At 40.1% G+C, this 19722-nt stretch overlaps 1 protein-coding gene across 2 annotated transcripts in view; it reads right to left on the reverse strand.

The window, feature by feature from the left end:
* EP300 (EP300 lysine acetyltransferase) overlaps window positions 1-19722 on the reverse strand; it is a 67768-nt gene that overhangs the window by 39916 nt on the left and 8130 nt on the right. For both annotated transcript variants that reach the window (XM_075051296.1, XM_075051297.1), the window contains 2 exons: window positions 10685-11343; window positions 517-693 (listed from right to left, as the gene is read on the reverse strand). In XM_075051296.1, the coding sequence (XP_074907397.1) occupies window positions 517-693; window positions 10685-11343 (836 nt within the window). The remainder of the gene's footprint in view (window positions 1-516; window positions 694-10684; window positions 11344-19722) is intronic.

Here is a 19722-nt window from a genome sequence, read left to right on the forward strand (position 1 = left end):
GGACTGTTGTGTGTCATCATGTTAATTCAGAACAGAAACAAACACACGACTGGGGCTTCTAAGCCTTATCACAGGCAATACTTGTTTGAGAAGGGATACTTCTTTCTCCCAAAAGCATCAGTGAGTACAAGTAGGAAAACAATCCTTGAGACAAAGCTACACTGAGAAGGGGCCCAATATACCAATCACAGTAGAAGGGATGGGAGAGTAGGGCAGAGGTGTCCAAACAGGTGGCAAAGCTCACTTCAGTTAAGGAGCTCCATTTCATTTTCTCTGCTAACAGGGTTTGAAGGGTGAAGAGTGGAGATGCAGCTTATCAACAGGGAAAGCACAATCCAGCCCTCTTCTTCCTACCAGACTTTTTAGGAGCTGAAGCAAGCACATTACGTGTGGATTCAGAGCATGCATTCACACCGGGTACGACTGCTGCAAAAAACTTACAACATGCCAACAACAGTGCACATTGCTCCACTTTGGCCTACTACAACATCTGGAGACACCTTTCATTCTACTTACCATGTTAGGCATTCCTGCCCCAGGAACTGGCTTCTTATCCATTGGAAACTGTGGTAAGCTATTCTGCAGTCCAGCTTTATTCTGCATCTGAGGCCCAAGTCCGCTGGCTCCAATTTGCTGCCCGGTATTCTGACTATATGGCTGTCCGTAAGGGCTGGGATTGCTCATCATTCCCATCTAGGAATTAAAACGGTAAGATGTTCAAGTGCGATAGCTTAAGTTCACAATGTAAAATGCAAATGAATACTTCAGAGAAGCAAAAGTGATCACAGCCATGAACCAGCTGCAATGCAATAGTGATCCACAGGCTTCCCCTGCTCCTTTACGTGCATGTATTTACCCACCACACAACATTAACTCCTCAACCAGACAGTTCCTATAAACACAGCAAAGCCAACTTACCAACCTTTGAGGTCAGTCTGGTCAGAATTGGCCTGATTATTTCTTTACAAAAAATTTTGTTGAGCAGATTTCTCATTTCAGCCTTCCCAATCACAAATTTGTACCATGGACTATGTAACTCACAAGTCTGGAAAAATTCTTCTGCTCCCTGCATCTGTGCAGACTCCAAACAGAGACAAATACCACCTTCATTCATACCAGCAGGGTTTATCCCCAAAACCTCCTACCCAACTGTCAGCACTCTCACAGCTCCTTTCCAGACAGCCATTAACAATGCACGTCTGCATTTGCAGTACACAACTGGTTTCCATTTAAGAAAACACCATAGGCATAGGTAACACCACACAGAGTCACAGTAACTCATTTGCAGTGAGCCGTACTAGAGGTCAAAGGACATGGTAGGAAGGAACTCTGCAAACAAAACAAACCTATTGAACCATTCATCTGCAGAGGAAGTAGATTTGTATTTCATACAAACTATATACATATTCAACAGTTTTAGTATACCAGAATATACCATTTGTTGCTTTGGAATGCCCCAGAACCTAAAGAACAGTTAGGAGCAATCCTGCCAAAAAAGTTGTTTGGCCTCTTGACTTTTTTTTTTCCATTCCTTGCATTCCCATCTATTTTTCATGGGAAATTTGGCCTTCTAGGACCAAAACAAGTAGCCAGAGAGGACCAGGGAAACTGGAGATCTTTGTTAAGATTACCAAGTTCTCACCATTACTCAGGCAGAATCCTTGAGGAGCCATAACTAATAATAATAATAAAGGCACAAAAAGACTTTAAAGAGCTGTATTGTTTCAACTCACATTAGCATTTGACTAGACAATGTTCAGTCTCCCTGATGCTTCTGGTTCAAGTCAGGGCATCTTCCTGCATCCAAAAAAGTGCATGCAGGCCCCTATGGTAGGTTTGTTTCCAACCACTCCTGCATTTATTCTCAAAGCATCCTCCCCTAGTAGAAACACCTTCTTTCTGCTCTTTATCAAGCTTCTCCAACCTGCACAGAGAAGTAACCTATATGCCCAGAGATCACCTGCGATTAGTCAAACGCTTCAATTTTCAGGTTGTAATATCTACCAATTTCATTATAATAGCCTTCAGTTTGCATTTACAAAATAAAGCAGGCTCAAACCCAAGCTACAGGAAAAGGAACACAAAATTCACTAAAGAACCTGCCACTTTAGACATCTGATACGTACAAGTGAATTCCCTTGAGGACAGCCCCCCTCCTCCACACACAAGCAGTAACTGTAATCACACAGCAGTAATTCATTAGAGAGCAATGAAAAGAATCTCCACACATGGCAGATAAACAAACTATGCCATGATCAGGCAGAATTAAAAAAAACTTCCTTCCCTGTCTCCTTTGGCACCACCCCTGCCATGTCTCAACTGCAATGAATACACATATGGTGACTGATGAGGCAGCTGCTGCCAAAACAGAACAGGTAAGACTCAAATTCTTCCTGCCTCTCCCTCAGAAGACTCGTAAGATCTTATGTGCAAGTTAAGCAGAAGGGAAAAGGAGAAGTAAAACATAAGGAGTCAGCAAACACACTTTCAGGACTCCTCCCCATCATCACTGCTGCCTTAAATTGACCAAGAGATTCAAGACAGTGAAAGACTGACAGTGGGGATTACTTCCTTAAGAAAACAAGGTATGTCTTCCTGTAAGATAGCCTGATCCCTTTGGCTCCAGAAAGGGTTTTGAAAGAAGGTACTTCCTGAAACCCAGAAATTTCTAAGCAAAGTTTTCAAGTTCATCAATCATAGCTCCCAAAGTTAGCTGACACCTGAGAGTATGCTAAAGCACAGGCTGTGGTGGCCATCACCAACACTGCCCCCATACGACTTCTGCAACTTACACTGCTATTGGCCTTAAAAAGCCTAAGCAAAAAAATTCAGAATTGAAGGCTGAAGGCACATTTTCACACCCTGGTGTCACAGGGAAAAATCAAGATGCCCAACTTGGACAACTGGGGACTTCACACATTGATAGCAAAGGATTGATGAGCCAGCTCTGTGTTGACTACAGGGGGAGAAACCCAAACCTAGACTTAAAAACCCAGAAACTTTCTAATGAAACTCAGGGTTGAGGTTTGACCACACCAGTCAACCTTTGTATCTGCAAGACAGCTGGACACAAACTTTATGTGAAGCATCTGGCTTTTTCAAATGTACTAAACAAGCTGGCCCAGCACAGAGATCTCCGTTTTCTCAAGCATGAGCCATTGGCACTGTTTAGGGTGCAAAACCAGCCCCTTCAAACAAGGCTGTCTCCATGGCCGAAACACAGGGCTCCGCTCTCCCTAGGGCTGAGACCCATCATCCACTCCACCAAGGGGACTTCCTCCACCCAGCTGTACACAGGGACCTGGCAGCAGAAGACTACATGCCCAGCTCAGCCCAGCTGCTCCCAACCGGGGTAATCCTCAGTTCCCCATCTCAGCCTACAGGAAAGACAAAGACCAGAGAAGCACAGGCCAGGCTGGAGGGCAAGCATGCCAAACTGACTCTGAAAGCCACGCACTCAAGCAACACCTAAGAAGGATGCTAAAAAACAAATGCCTCAAGGTCTCCTGGAACAAATCAGTAGCCATCATTTGGTGTGGTGAAACTGACACCTGCCAGATCCACAGCTAAACCTCACAGCAATGCCCCCTGGTCCTGCCGTCACAGACCCACTAACCTGACACCAACAACCTGCATTCAACTCTACACTGAGTCGAGACAAGGGTCATTTCGGAGATTCTTCACCTGGAACAAGGTAGCCTTGTGACCCTGGCACAAGAACCAGGAGTACGCTCATGTCATTTGCTGTGACATGTTGAGAAACATGAACAAAACAAAACAAACAGGAAGAAATGGATGACTTCATGGCCACAGAAGGAAGATAAAAATAATCCTGTATAATTTTATCAGTAGGAAACAACCAGAAAGACTGACATAGTTCATCATCATATTAATGATCTATTGGGAGTGAGGGGTAGATAAACAATTGAGTGCAGAAGAACCAGCCAAAGAAAGGTGGTGTTAGTACCACTGCATGAGACAAGCACAAGGCTTCATCTGCAATACCATGCAAAAACATACATGGCTGAATCACAGCTGTAAGTCAGCAAGTACAACTTCTACTCACTCCTTCCTGGCCATCACTTCCTTCCACTGCTCTTCCCATTTCTCTTCTTATCCATCCCATCTGTCGTTTTTCTTCCTCTCCTCACCTTACCGCCTCAACTTACTTTCATCCCATATGCAAGGACTTGCACACAAGGAAGCGCAGACAGAAATCCACATCACAGTAAATGAGGAGGAGGAAGAAACAAGGAAAACAGCAAAGATGATGATGCATGGCTAATAGACAGCAAAGGTAATCTTCAAGTGGTTATACCTTCTACACACACAGTGAAAAACTACTTGACTTTCCCACCTCCAGTGGAAGCAGGGGCTGTCATTACCAGAACAGTGGAAGATATGCACCTCTCACCATGTAAAGGGTATGGACGATAGGAGTTCAGGAAACATCCTAGTTCACAAGCACAAGCAGCATCAGGTAGAGCTGTTCAGCCACTCCCCGCATCTGAGAAGAGCAACTACAGAAGCAGAGGAAATTCACCAAAATTTTGTTCTAATGCCATGAAACACATGCATCTTCAGTTCAGAAGGTGGTCAAGTAACTAACTCTGCTTCCACTTTTACTGTCGATACCACAGAGTACAAATTGAGAAGGAATACCTGTTACAGATATGCACATAAACATTACCGATATTCTACTATTTCTCTATAAAAGCAACCGCTTCACTGACAGTCTAATATTTGAAAGCCAACTAGATATCAGCAATAGTATTGAACAATGACCAGTTTTAAGATTTGCAAATATAAATGTAAGCATGAAGAAGTAAAGAAATAGAATTAAGTTTTACTAACATACTTCCAAATAATCCAACATTTGCAGTACCAACTATGCACCTCTATCTGGGTAACTGCAGTGCATGTCCTAGTTTAAGGCCGTACTGATGGCATCTAGCATCTTTCCATATCCACATGTTCACAAGTGGAAGTTAATTAACTTCACCGAAACAGAAAAGTTAGTTTCAGAAAATTCCAGCTGACTCTTTAAAAAGAATTTATTGTATATCACTTTCTAGTGCCATTCTACTGACTGGTAGAGCAGTACTGGACCCAGGCATAACCTAACAACAAAATTTTGCCAGTGGTATCCGCTGCATTCTTTCCAAGGACTGTTATTGATCATTCTTCTTTGCACTTGACTGTGTAATGTTTTAAGATACCTATTGCAAGATGCCAGCATTATTTCACTGCCATCTGTGCAAGGCAGTCCCCTATCCACCCCAGAAACTTATGACTCAAAGACAAGTCTTTACTGCTCGTTTCTCCCTCATAAACAAACATTCCTCCCTTGCACTGGGACAAAGTCAGCGATTACCCATTTTTTCACCTTGGTTCACAAAAAAAGAAAAAGCAAAGGACCAGAACAGACAACTACACTTTTAATGGATTACTGCACTTGATCGTATGGTATACTTGGTCACAGAGTCTAAACAGTATGGATACATTTACCTATCGCATCAAACAGCTAACAAAAATAAGGCAACCAAGAACACTGATCTTCTACCTAAAATGTGACACTGAATATGCTAACACTAAGGTCCATAAGGTGCTTTTATTTTCTTTATCTAATTTTATAATTTGAGGGTGACACCATCTTCAATCTCCCTGCAACTCTGAACAGAACTTTATTATTCTGAAATTTCTTATGTTTTACTTAAAGGAAGTAATGGAGATTCTGAAGAATTACCTTTGTCTTTGTAAAATATTGCCTTTGAGTCCTCTTAACAGAGGTTAAACTGATAAAACCAAGTGTATCCATTATAATAGGAGAGAACCCTCTATATACTCAAACAGTAAGCCAAATGACAAAGAATTACTACTGGAACTCTAGTTCTCTCTCTTTCAAGTAATTTCACATGTGAGTGGAATACTCACATAGCAGAGGCAGTAGTAATTCCCTTACTAATCTGAACTGCCTTCACATCCATTTCATTACTTGGGTAACAGAACATTTCTTGAATCACCTGAAGGCCAGGTGAACTGAGTCGCTTTGTGATCTAGCACTGTTATCGCAGAAACGGACACACCAACTTACACACAAAATACCCTCCTCCCCTAATAAGAGGCTGGACAGTAAGACTGTAACTGGCACTCTTGACAGAACCCAGTGGAACAACAAACTGAAGGTTTTAACTAGATACAGTTCCAAATGAAGAATAGTTCAAAGCAGGAAATGTGAATTTGTCCTAAACATTATAGAGCTTGAATTTGCTGTTCACTTTTAAATTAATCAAAGCTGTAAAACTATCTAGTGAAACAAAAAGTCCGAAAAATGCTTAAACACTGAAAGAATCAAAGCATTACAGACAATTTCCAAAACTCTATTTTAAGAATATGTGGTGGGTTGACCCTGGCTGGATGCCAGGTGCCCACCAAAGCTGCACTATCACTCCCCCTCCTCAGCTGGACACGGGAGAGAAAACTTAACAAAGGGCTTGTGGGTCAAGATAAGGACAGTGAGAGATCACTCAATCAATTACCATCATGGGCAAAACAGACTTGACTTAGGGAAAATTAACTTAATTTATTGCCAATCAAACCAGAGTCAGGGAATGAGAAAGAAAATCAAATCTTAAAACACCTTCCCCCCATCCCTCCCTTCTTCCCAGGCACAGTTTCAGTCCCAAATTCTCTACCTACGTGCCCGCCCTCCCCCCCCAGCGATGCAAGGGGACAGGGAATGGGGGTTGGGGTCATTTCATCACACGTCTCTGCCGCTTCATCCTCTTCAGGGGCAGGACTCATCACACTCTTCCCCTGCTCCAGCATGGGAGACAGCCCTCCACGAACTTCTCCAATGTGAGTACTTCCCACAGGCTGCAGTTCTTCACAAACTGCTCCAGCATGGGTCCACAGCATGCAGTCCTTCAGGAGCACACTGCTCCAGCATGGGTCCCCTGTGGGGTCACAAGTCCTGCCAGCAAACCTGCTCCAGCATGGGTCCCCCATGGGTCCACAGGCCCCACCAGGAGCCTGCTCCAGCATGGGCTTTCCACAGGGTCACAGCCTCCTTTGGGAAATCCCCCTGCTCCGGCATGGGGTCCTCCCCAGGCTGCAGGGGGACAGCCTGCCTCACCATGGTCTTCACCGGGAGCTGGAGGGGAATCTCTGCTTCGGTGCCTGGGGCACCTCCTTCCCCTCCTTCACTGACCTTGGCGTCTGCAGGGTTGTTTCTCTTACATGTTCTCACTTCTCTCTCCAGCTACAGTTTCTGTGCCACAGCAACTCTTTTTTCCCCCTTCTTAAATCTGTTATCCCAGAGGCACCACCACTGTCGCTGACTGGCTCGGCCTTGGCTGGCAGCAGGTCCGTCTTGGAGCTGGCTGGCATTGGCTCCATCGGACACAGGGGAAGCTTCCAGCAGCTTCTCACAGAAGCCACCCCTGTAGCTCCCCCGCTACCAAAACCTTGCCATGCAAACCCAATACAGAGTAATAGTCATGTCTGTCATCCTTCTAACTTGCACACAACCAAGCACATAGAAAACAAAAGCTATTCAAGAAAGCAAAACTTGTTGCAATTCTTTTCCCCTCCAAACTTCTAACAGTTTCTTTCAGGCTAGACTTTCACAGGCATTTTTAAGCTGGTACTGTCACCAAAGCAGGGTCCACACCCTCCTCTGACTGGCAATACCAACTCCTTTAATATGTCCCCTCCCTAATAGCTGCACTAGCTTTCCAACTGATGAGTATAAATTGGACCCAAAAACCAATTCAAATTAAAACTTTTTAAAAATGATCATGTGAGTTTCAAGCCTGGATTACTTCCTCAACACTGCCTGTCATGCAACTGGCACAGAGATGGCACGCAGACAGAATTGCTTCTTTGTTTGTCAGGGACTGCTTACATCATACATAAAACTACAGCATTAAACCACAAGATGTAAGCGGCAGATTATGACAGTACAAGTTTATGCATACCAGGTGACCCCAAATCAATCACTTACATTGATATTTGGGATTTCGAGTCCTAAAAAGTAACACGCACAACTAGAAAAGTTGGGAAGCACATGGCTAATTTGTAAAACAAGTGTTCCACTCTACTGCTAGCCAATGTTTTGGGAGGAGAGGAAGAAAATGCTTTGGTAACTCCACAGGACAACAGAACAAAGCAGAAACATAACCAATTTTGCTTTTCAAATTGACTAGCCACTCGGACCTCATCTTACTGTTAGAAGAGTGTAACATACTCCCTCTCAATTAGTTAACATCACAGGAAACCTAAGCTATTCCTCCGTACAAACCATTGCAGACCACACACCTCTTTTGCTGAGAAAGAACTGAGAGGCAACCCTCCCATCACCTAAAGCACCTGACTTTGGCAAGCTAACATGAAGAAGTTGGACCACCCATGTGTCCAGTCTATTTTTTTTCTCCTACTGAAGGACAGCTCCTGAATAATGCACATTTTTTGCAGCAATGAAGGAAACCTACAGAAGTTATTACACAAACTCCCACATTAACAGCAACACAGTACTAAATTTACCAGTTAAAAAAACCACAGCTTTTAAAAACAACTGCTTAGGGTCCTCTGTTTTCATTTACTTTTTGAAGATTTGTAGGTGGGAAAAAAAAACAAAAGCAGATGGGTGGAGAGATAAAACGGTCAGACATTACTGTTGTCAGATTTTGCTAACTCCACTGCATGAAGTGAAACACAGGCTCCCTGCCAACAACCAAACCAATTGAAGACATTCTGGAATTTCAGCCTCCATTTCAGACTGCTCCTTCTCATCCGGCAGTTTCAACTGCTTTATGAGGTCTATACCCACCATACTTACACTAAAAGTCTCAAGGTTTTTTTTATCAGCAATTAAAAAACTCTTAAGTATTTTTAACTAGTCTGGGACTATGAACTAAAAACCAGAAGTTATCATGTATTTGGTCTGAATATTCCCAAAAGCACAAGATGTTCTTACTTTAGATGTACAGCACATTTCAGAATTTAAGCAAGCGAGAAAGACAATTTAATTTTGGACTACATCAGCCAAAAGCTTGATTTTCATGTCCTTTCTTTTACTTCTCCTAGATAAATGAGTTTATTATCATGCATAACCTTACTTTAGCTCTGATAAGTAAGGATTAAGAAGTTGCATTTCACCCAAATATCCAATACATCAATTTTTGACCTCTGAATACAGCTTTCTAAAGATCAAAGTATTTTTTTTTATAGCCAAGGAATAATGAATGAGACATTATATAATTCCAATACAAGAATACTTCTAAGTAGTTACATACTTCTTTCCACTGTAAACTCTATACAAATTTTCTACTGTAGCAATCAAGCTTTGCAACAACTGTCCTCTCACACAAAAATATCTGAAATGACCAGACCACAAAATCAACTCATTACTAGACATATATATCAGAACCATTGTTAGCAGCACACTGAGCTTAAGCAAACAGCTAAGATCAAAGAACTTCATAATTAATAACATTCACGAGACACTAAAATCATTTTACTTACTACATTAAAGCATAGCAAAATCATTAATACACAGCATAATTTTCATTTATGTTTCAAATACATTTATAGACTATGTTACTTATCATTCCAAGTCCTCTAAGCAGACTGACTTTAGGCATGCCAAGGTAGATCTACTCAGGTATTGCAAAGCACCTTGAAAAAACCTTCCCCTCATTAGCCAAGAAACACAAAATACCCACCTAAAGTGAACTGAAACATTTAAGTATTTTCTAGGCTTTTGATCAAAACACTAGAAACTTGAGAAGAAATACTCAAGTGGCTCCCTACTCTAAAAAAAGCTAATTGTGCATGACAAAAAATAAATTTAGACATCTCCTTGTCACTTAAACCACTAGGTCTTCTCTCGTCTTTTCAGTGACTCACGTCAACAACTTTCTTCCAATCTCCTAAATCACAAAAGCAAATCTATTTCCTTCTCTGGTATAAAAAAAGATATTTTTTTTTTTCAGCTTTCTGGTTTACTCTGCTGTAGACAAAGTCTTTGTAAATTTTAAAACTAGAACTGAGTTGGATTAACAGTCTTTTAAGAAACCAACAATTGTCTTCAGGTGTTTACACAAGCATTCCTTCTCCACCATTAACTCAAATACCTATTCCTTAACAAGGCCAATGTATGTCTTAGCACATACAGTGTATCAGTCCATTCAAACCTGTATGTGCCTCTTAGCATCTGCTACAGCATAAACACTCAGCTGATCTCAGACAACAAATACTCTGATTAAGTGTCACACAGAAAAAGGCACCACAACATAGAAAGAGTCCTGATGAATTCCTATCACACTCACAATACCAGTATCACATTAGATGGGAAAATATATTTGTGGACAAAGCATAAAACAGAATAAAACACAATCAAGTACTTTTTAGTGCTGTTGATAATCTACACTGCCACAAGATTTCTAAAATAGGCTTTTTAATCTAGCAATAGTCTTGCTTGTTGTGCAAGACTCAATTTTTGACTCCCATGACTGCCACAAATTCCACCTTAGCAACATATAAACTATTTACCACATGATCCAGGACTCTTAAAAGAAAAAAAATCCCATTCTATAGAACCCATACAGCAGAGGAATAACTCTTACAAAACAAAGTCAACGATAAGAAGGAAGGGAATAAAGTCAAGTTTAGCTTGTCTTACCTTGTTCATGGCTCCAGGCTGCGGCCCTCTCAGTCCAGCCTGTCCTCCCATCTGCGGAGAGCCTTGTTGCAGTGTCTCAGCCAACAAGTTACCAGCAGTACCCATTCCTGGGTTTGGGTACGGCATGTTAGGTCGCCCTCTGCCTGCTCCAATTGAACCATTCATGACTTGCCCCTGCATCATCCCCTGTCCGTTGCCTGCTGCCAACATCCCAGGATTCATGCCAGCATTCATCCCTGTGTTCATTCCCATGCCAGGCTGGTTAACTGGACTGTTTACTGTTGGCATCATTCCTGCTGCGGATTGGGCTGAAGGACCCTGGTTTGGTCCACTTGCACCCATTGCCATATTGGGAGAAGTCAACCCAGCCTGTGCCATGGGGCTTTTCACCATGCTGTTTAACATTCCCATTCCAGGACTATTTTGTTGGGTTTGACTGGCCATGCCCTGGCCAGGGCCACCAACCCCCATATTGAGATTGGGGGAGCTACCAGCCCGTAAAAGTTCAGACAGCTGCTTGTGTTTAGAGGCAGCATCTTGTGCCAGGCCAAGGCTGGTCTGCAGCTGATTAATGTCACCACCATTGCTGAGTCCCAGTTCCGTGGAGCTGATCAGTTCATCTGGCAAGTCATGTTCCAGATCAAAGAGTGATCCAAAATCTGAAAAACAAAACAAATTTTATATGAGGTCAGAGCAATCAGTAGTGTCTTGAAGAAAAGTCTTGTTCATTAGTTTCGACTTTTTGTATTTCAAGTAACTAGCAGAACTTCACTTTCGATGTTCCAGCAAAATTCCCATATCAGTCATTACTGAAAACTATCCAATTTGTCATGATAAAAGTAATTTCTAAACTTTACAGAGTCTGAACTGGAGAAGACCATTCTACTTCACTCTCCTACAACAGTCTGTGTTGAAGGATCACTTGGTATCTCAGACTATGATCTAGCTTCTCAACTTGAGAAATTTGACAGGAGAGAAAAAAAACCCTGTATTAAAAAAATCCCACAGTGTTAGCCGATGGAACTAAGACAACAATTATTACAAAGAATTAAAAGGTTGATGGGAAAGCACTGTCTTTAATTTTTAACTTTCACTGAACTCTGTCACTTTTGGAACAGACCTAACTAATATAGTAATATAATTTCTGAAAAAATGTTTACTATTTATAAAATAATAAATAGGTTTGGTTGTGGGGTTTGGTGGTGGGGTATTTTTGTTTGTTGTTGGGTATTTTTTGATGGGTTGGTTTTTTGTTTGTTTGTTGTTTTTTTTTAATCTTCCACATTCAATGATTCCCAGCACAGAATTGCAAAATTCCATTGAACTACACTGGACAGCCGGTATCTTCCCACAATGAGCACTGGCAGAAAACAATCAAAGTAACCCTCCTGGCCACAAAGCTGTGAAAAAAACACTAGGATGAAAAATCAAATTCACATCTCAAGAGCCCATGCAAAGCAACACCCAAGATAACCAAGTGGAAAAAGATTACTATTTGGGATATACAGATACGAGAACATTACACAGCACCCAGAATCAATTCACTCAAGAAAACAAGAAGTTCTTAAGTCTGCAGAAGCAGCATGCACCTTGTTCTGTATATTTAATCTATGGTAGTTAAAACCAAAATAACCTAGAAAGTTTATGGCTAAAAGCTGAGCCACTGTGTCGCAGCTATGCACAACTAGGCTGTAAAGCTTAATATTTGGAATCTGAGAATACCTAGTAAAGAAGGGGTTTTTAAAATTTAACTATTGGAACATTTCAGCACCCCTTCTGCCAGAAAGGTTATTTCATGGATGCTCTGTAGAAGGTATTGCACTGCATTTTCAAATACTTCAGATCTAGACAATGACCTAAAATACTACTCATTATCTCAGCAACTGCAACTACATTTAAAAAGGAAATGTCAATTACACTGAATTCTAGAAGGGCTGGCAAGATGACTTGGTCCAAATATTAATGGAAAAAGACTACAGTTAAACAGCACATAAGTTAGAAAAGCTCATCAGCATTAGAAACCTGTTCAAAATGTTTCACGCAATACCATACCCAAACTGCCAAACTCCAGTACTAACAGAGTTTCTACAGCTTTGCAACTGTTATCACAGATAAGATCATGACTTAAGAATTCTGAAAATACGGTATGAGGTTGGCAAGAATGCAGGTATACCACAACAGAGGAGATTTTATAACTCCATTTATATATTCTTCCTTACTGCAAAGCACCAGAGACAGAATGAAAATTTCCACTGAAGAACTGTTTTAACTATTAAAATCAGTTAGCCCATTCTTCATTAATGTAAATCTCATTCTAAAAGTTATGCTTTACAACACATACTAAGGACTGATCTTTCCTTTGCAACAGTTATTCTTCACCATGACTGGTATTTTTGAAGATTCTGAAGTGAAGGAAGAATCAGAAGAATAAAGCTTTGTCCAAGTTTTCCTCTATTCAAAATGATGAATTCAGAGTTTTGTGTCAGTAGACTTCTCTCAAAACACAACTTCCCCCCCCCAAAAAAAACCCCCAATTTACAATGCTCAGTGGTTAGCTTACAAATTAAATATTGATGAACATGGGAAGAGTTACAGTAGAAGAGACCCTCAGATTAGAGGGGAGATCAAAGAAATAGAAAAAGCAATCAAAAAAATACATGACAGTTTAAAACAGCTTCAACAGACATCTTAAGATGCCTGTTAGGATGCCTTTAACAGGCGAATGTTGAAACACTACATCCAGAAAACACTCTGGCTAATAACCTGACAAACAGCCCATGAGTGAGGAAGGAGTAAAAAAACATACGATCAGTAATTCACAAGGTAGTCTGCTGTCCAGAAAAAACAATTCTCCTTAATGATGAGCAAACAAAACCGAAAACAAAAGTTAAGTGTCTGGGAAGAACATGAGACAGCACAAACCCTGTACCTACAGCACAACCATAACGGCAGCCCACAGCAACCTCCCATCTGCAAACTGGGAAACAGCTGTTGAGGCAAAGATGCCCACACAGCTCAAAGGCCAGTTTTGTGACCAACTGTAGCTGGGGAAAGAACTTCTGCTCTTGAACATACACAGCTTCCAGGACAGGGTGAGTCCCAAAACAAAAATCCCCTCTTCACCTTTCTTGAGATCATACCATTGTATGTTAAGCCTTTCACAAAACCACCTGGAAAGTGATCAGTATGTGTCTAAATATGAAGCACTAATTCATTTTTGAAACCACCACAGAATATTTTCTCAGAAAGACCCATTTAGATGATTTCAGATACAACACTGCAAAGAGGCAGTGCAATTCTTGTTCTGAGACAAAGATTTGATCATCTTTCTCCACAAGAATATGTTAATCTGCTTCTCCGAAGACCTCTTTCTTTTTTGAATTCCCCCTCCTCATAGGTGAGAAGATAATTCCAGCTTAAAGGTTTATTCACTCATATCCAACTGAGTATCCAGGTACAAGCTATCTGAACTCCTTGGCTGTCCTCTGCCACCCATGAACAGGAAGAAAAAAATGTCTTAAAAACTCAAAAGTGTTTTTAATTCTTTCTATTAATGTCTCAAGACACAACAAATCAACAGCTACATTAAAAAAAACCCAAACAACAAACAACACCCACAACACTAAATGCTTGTGAGATAATCCCAATCAGATTAATTCTTTACACCAAAAAAATGTAAACTGTTTTTTCCATATAAAACTAACTTGTTAGGATTTTTAATCCAAGAGAATACAGAACAGAAGATTCATCATAAAAGAATACTATCAGCTACAAGCCAAAATCCGAAGTAGTAAATGACAACAATGCAATATTCTGGTGTGAGTTTTCTCTTTTTGTAAGTCTTTTCCAAAAACAAAACTTCATTCTTCTTCAGCCTGTAGATAAACAACAAAACTAGAAAAACTTTCAGTTGTCTGGTCAACTATGAAAATCACATGTTTAGTCAACTGCCAGGAGGTAGAAGTTTTCAGATACAGGACTGAAACACGAACAGTCTCAAAAGACCATAAAGATCATTAAGACTTCATGTACATCAACAGTTGCAATCCGTTTCAGTCTTTTACGTATAATACGCATCTTACAGCCCACTGTAGAGAGTTCTACCTATGACCAATCCAAAAACTGACAAGGCTGGGCCAGACAGCTCATAGACCACATGAAAATAACGGCACATGCATTCACACAAGAGCCAAAGGCATAGCTTAAGACAATGATGATAAACAGCCAGAGAACTGACTGACTTTCCAGTACACTGGGTCCACTGCTCACCTTGCAATCTGTTTCATTAAGGATACACACAAAGATTTCTTACTAACAAAATAAAGCTTGTGAGAAGGCGAAGGAGGCAGATCAGTCCTGCCAAGGTTTGTCTACGTGACTTATAAACCCTAGAGATCTTAGAATATAATCAGACACAAAAAAATTAGGATGTAACAGAACAGACACTATCTGGCCTAAAAGCTCAAAACCATCCAGTAATATGCAGGCAGTAAGTGGTAGGGCTAAATCTTGATCTCAACAGAGTGGCACAGAGTGATTCCACATTATGTTATTTATGGCATTATTAGTGTATTTCTTTCCAAAGGTAACAAGAAGATATAGAATAGATTGCTACTGCCACCTAAGATTCAAAGGAAAGAGAAATAAAGTACCTCCACAAAACAACATCTAAGTAGGTAATCAGAAAGTCTTCACCTGAGGTAGTCTCAACATGCAAAGGCATATAATAATTCCTTTTAGGAACTGTACCACTACTGAACACTTAAGCATGTCTTTTTTTGTAGAGTCAAGAAACTGGCCTGACTTGCCCTGGCTACATTAGATCTGTAGTGAGAAAGTGGGTCAGAAAAGACAGATTGAGCAGGTCCATTTCTTTCAATGGCAGTCCAGTTAGGCTGTATTAAGTAATATGAACTGCACCCTGAACTGTGAGAAAGCAACTTAAAAAAAAATCAGTGTGCTAACTTGTGTTGCATACTATGGATTATTTTCTTAGTTTTGGACCCTACTTCTAAGAAGTCTGTCTTTGACAGTGTCCGATCTGCAAGATGCAAGGAAACTGCCAGCCTTGGTCCGAAACCCACCTGGCACCAAAATGGACTTTAAACTAGTACAGATTCAGAGTGTGCAATCAAAATCCTTACGTCAGTAAGACATGGGTGCCTTATCAAGTAATCAATTTTCAAATGAGTTAAAGTATTTATTTCGAGCTAGTTTTACTGCAAGAGCACCTGGCAGCACCAGTGATGTAACAGCTCTCAAAGCATGCCAGGCAAGGTAGAGATTTCTGACAATGTTTACAATGCAAGGAAAATATATCCATACCAACTACTTAGAAAAAAAATCAACATGTGGGTTCAAGCAGTACATGCTAGCTTCTCTTGCATGCCTTCTAGCCTACAGTCACAATTCAGTCATTTTCTCATTTCTGGATTAAGACAACAGACCTCTATTCACCTTTCAGAATAAACCAGGCATTTTTATCAATATGGAGATTATCTGGTTCTAGCAAATAGGCTGCAATGAATAATACTAGTTTTCCAAGAACTTGCCCACACACTACAAAATAGCAAAACCACTTTACTCTCATGTGTACTGTACCCTCAGACTCAAGACATTCAAGCATTCCATCTCAAACAAGAGTTGATACATCTGAAGAAACCGCATCATGTGTCAACAGTGACATGTGAAGAACCCCGCATGCCAGACACGTAAGACAACAACTTACTCCATGCTTACCTCGTTGCTGATCTTACGGAAGGAAGAGACTTTATAGTTCCTGTCCCTGCCTCCCATTTATTATATTATATTCTGAACACAGACATATCAAATTAGAAAGCTGCTGAACAGTCACCTTTCTGCACAAATGTTTCTGGGCTCCAGAAACCTATCAGTAGATCAAATTATATCACAGTCATTAGGGTCACAATGAAACAAGTGGACAAGGCTTAATACAGGACACTGAATACAAAGCATGCATGTGACAGGGTTGACAGGAGCCACAGATGATGTTGGACTACACAGAAAACATGATACCTTTGCTGCGCTTTCAGACAAAGAATAACAATAAGCTGCTGAGGTCAGTATCTTCCCCGCACAGCAACATGAAAGCTATCCAGGAATTGAACAGGGCCTAGACGTAACAGAGAAAGTGCCCAGAGGATGCAGCCAATATTCCAGAGAAACCAGCCATTCAAACTTGCAGTCAAGCACCAGCATTACAGGTCCTAAAATGTATTGTCTGAAATGCCCTTAAAAAAAAGCCAGAACTCAAAACAAAAATTAAAAAAAAGGCAGAACAAGATAAAGAGACATTCTCACAAGATGATTCTCAGGTATCCACAAAAACACAGAAACAAAGGTGAAGCACAGACTTGAAACAAAGTGCTAATAAATAAAGTCATCAATTCCCAAGGCCTCTGTGCAATGGCAGAAAATTAAGGTAGACATGTTCAGCTTTATTGGGGGGGGGGGGGGTGCAACATCTAAGAAAGAGGCAAGAACTCAAAGATTCCTACCAGGTGGGTGTGAGTACTTTGCTATACAGCATTTTGGAGATCAGATTTATTCTGACCATTGAAGCCCACTAAGGAGAAGGCTTTTCATGTAGATCCTCTGTGAAGCCACAGTTACCCAATGGTAATACAAACTCTGCCAAATTCTTTTTCCTAACTTAAACTGTAGAGTTAATTTAAATTAATCTACCAATTTGATGCAAAACAAAGGGACAAAAATTCAACATCAGCCTAAAATATCAAAGTCTAGATTCATCATTGCAACTACTGCTTCCAAAATCCTAGAACATCAATCCCTATATAAACCTCATCGTCATTCAGCCCCAACGCAGAAGCATGACGCAGAGGTCTTCACTATTGCTTATGCAACAGCAACTAAGAATTCTTATTCTGTATTACACTATTTGAGTAACAAAGTCTTCAGCATTAATTTCTGTGTTAATTCTGTTCCCTGCAAGAAACTGGGGAAGCTCTGCCTCCTTCCTTCCCTGCTAATCCAGACAAGACCCAAAATTTGTTCACTACATCAAGAAACTTGATAATTTGAAGTGAGACTGCAAAAAATACAAGCAGAAAACACATCTAAAAAGGACATATTAAAAACCCTGGAAGACAACAAACACAAAGGCACAAAGCATGTTAGCATGTCATGGTAGCACACAACTTCAGGCACAGCTTTTTTTTTTTAAAAAACAAATATTTGTTGGTCAAAGTCCAATTCACCATCTAGAATGCACATGATTTCATTATTAGTTGTAATAACCGGCTATAAATGTAAGTATTTCACAAGTGTAAACAAAAAAGTCATTCTAAAGAAGCAACAACTTCTTATTGTTCAACATCTACTGGTGTCCTAAAACTTGGACCTCACTCTATCCATTTTTTTTTTAAGCTACAGTAATTCCTATTCAAACACTGGCATCAAACACATCAACTCTTGCTTAAGGAAAAGAGTCTCAATAATCTGCAAATTTAAGTCATATTTGTCCCAAACTAGTATCAACAGAAATGCCAATTTTAGTAGACTCTGATGCATGTTTTTTGCAACTTTAGAATAAAACAGTATTTATAACAAACTGTTTTCATTTTCATTATCATATTCAAAGTTCTTCAAAACCCAGTATTTAGATATACAGATGATAGCAGGTGTTTACCACTGAAAACCATAGTGAAAATTCAATGGTTATGATTCTGGAATGTGGAACTATAGCTGTCCTAGGGAAACAGAAGTGATGTAATATGGAAAAGACTGGGTGCAAGAATCAAGATAAGGTATGTTTAATATTTTAACATTACTTAAGGGGGAATTTCAGACACACTATTGTTTGTGTACCTGCCTATTCACGCTGTTACTTAACACAGTACAGAGGTACTAGTCTTGCCATCACTGATGACCAAAATAAGATGAAATTTTGACATTTTAATTCCAAAATGCTGAAGTCACACAATTAATAATTTCCTTGTGAACATGTTGCTATTTGCATAAATTTCACTGGGCTACCTTTAACTTCAGTGAAAAGTCTCTAAATTAGTATTCTTATTCCCAAGTCTAGCCTGTGTATGCCACTGAAATTCCTGTAAGACCACCTTAAGTTAGCTATTGTTGGTCTGTGGCATCATTAAATAGTAAGAATAGCACTTCAGCTGCGAGTCTGATAATTGCAGACCACTGCACACACAAGTCCGGAAAGTTAGAGATGCCTTACTGGTCTGCTATACCAGTGGGCAAAAAATGGGTACATGCAGGTAGGAAGAGAACACCCGTATGTGCACAAGCACACTGAATCAGTTTCATTTCAGAATTGATTACAAATCAGTTTCAATAAAAGAGTAAAGTTCACTTCATTGTCAACCACGACTTTGAAATGATGCAATCTGCATATACAATTACCAAAAAATCAGTTTTCTGAGTATTACTGACTTGAGTTCATTCAACATTCCTCCTTAGTAAAACCAAAAAGCAATGCTGAATTTATGTACAAAAAAATACACAAGTAAACAAAAACCAGAAGTCAGCAGATCAGACTTCTTTATCTTGAACCAGTAATTAATTCCCCATAGCTCCTGAAATTATATTCAGGAATACGTAAAAGGCAGTTTAGTTTCAGCAGAATTTGTACTGAGCAAGCCATACAGCAGCATTTTGGCAGAGTTTTATTTTTTATTAGAATTCTAAAAAAAAAAGTTGAGAATGAGATTATTTGAGTTCATTAATACAGTGAGAGTACGTTGTATAAGACATTATCTATTCACTTCTATTTGGGAGTTCAACAGAGCAAGAAATAGTAAAACATGATTCTGCAAGCAAACAGATATGGTTCAAAACTACTTACATCTCTTACGGAGCTGCAACAAAAGATGCAGTACAGAGGTGTTTTGCACCATCAAATGGAAAAACACAAAAATCTCTCTCACAAAAAAAATCTCACAACCACCCATAATAGAAAATAACCAGCAATGTTTTTGAAGGTCCTGTACCTACTTTGCACTTTTTAATGAAAATCCTAGTTTGGATTTCATCTC

Source organism: Buteo buteo, chromosome 19 (genome assembly GCF_964188355.1).
Source record: "Buteo buteo chromosome 19, bButBut1.hap1.1, whole genome shotgun sequence".
NCBI classification, from domain to species: Eukaryota; Metazoa; Chordata; class Aves; order Accipitriformes; family Accipitridae; genus Buteo; species Buteo buteo.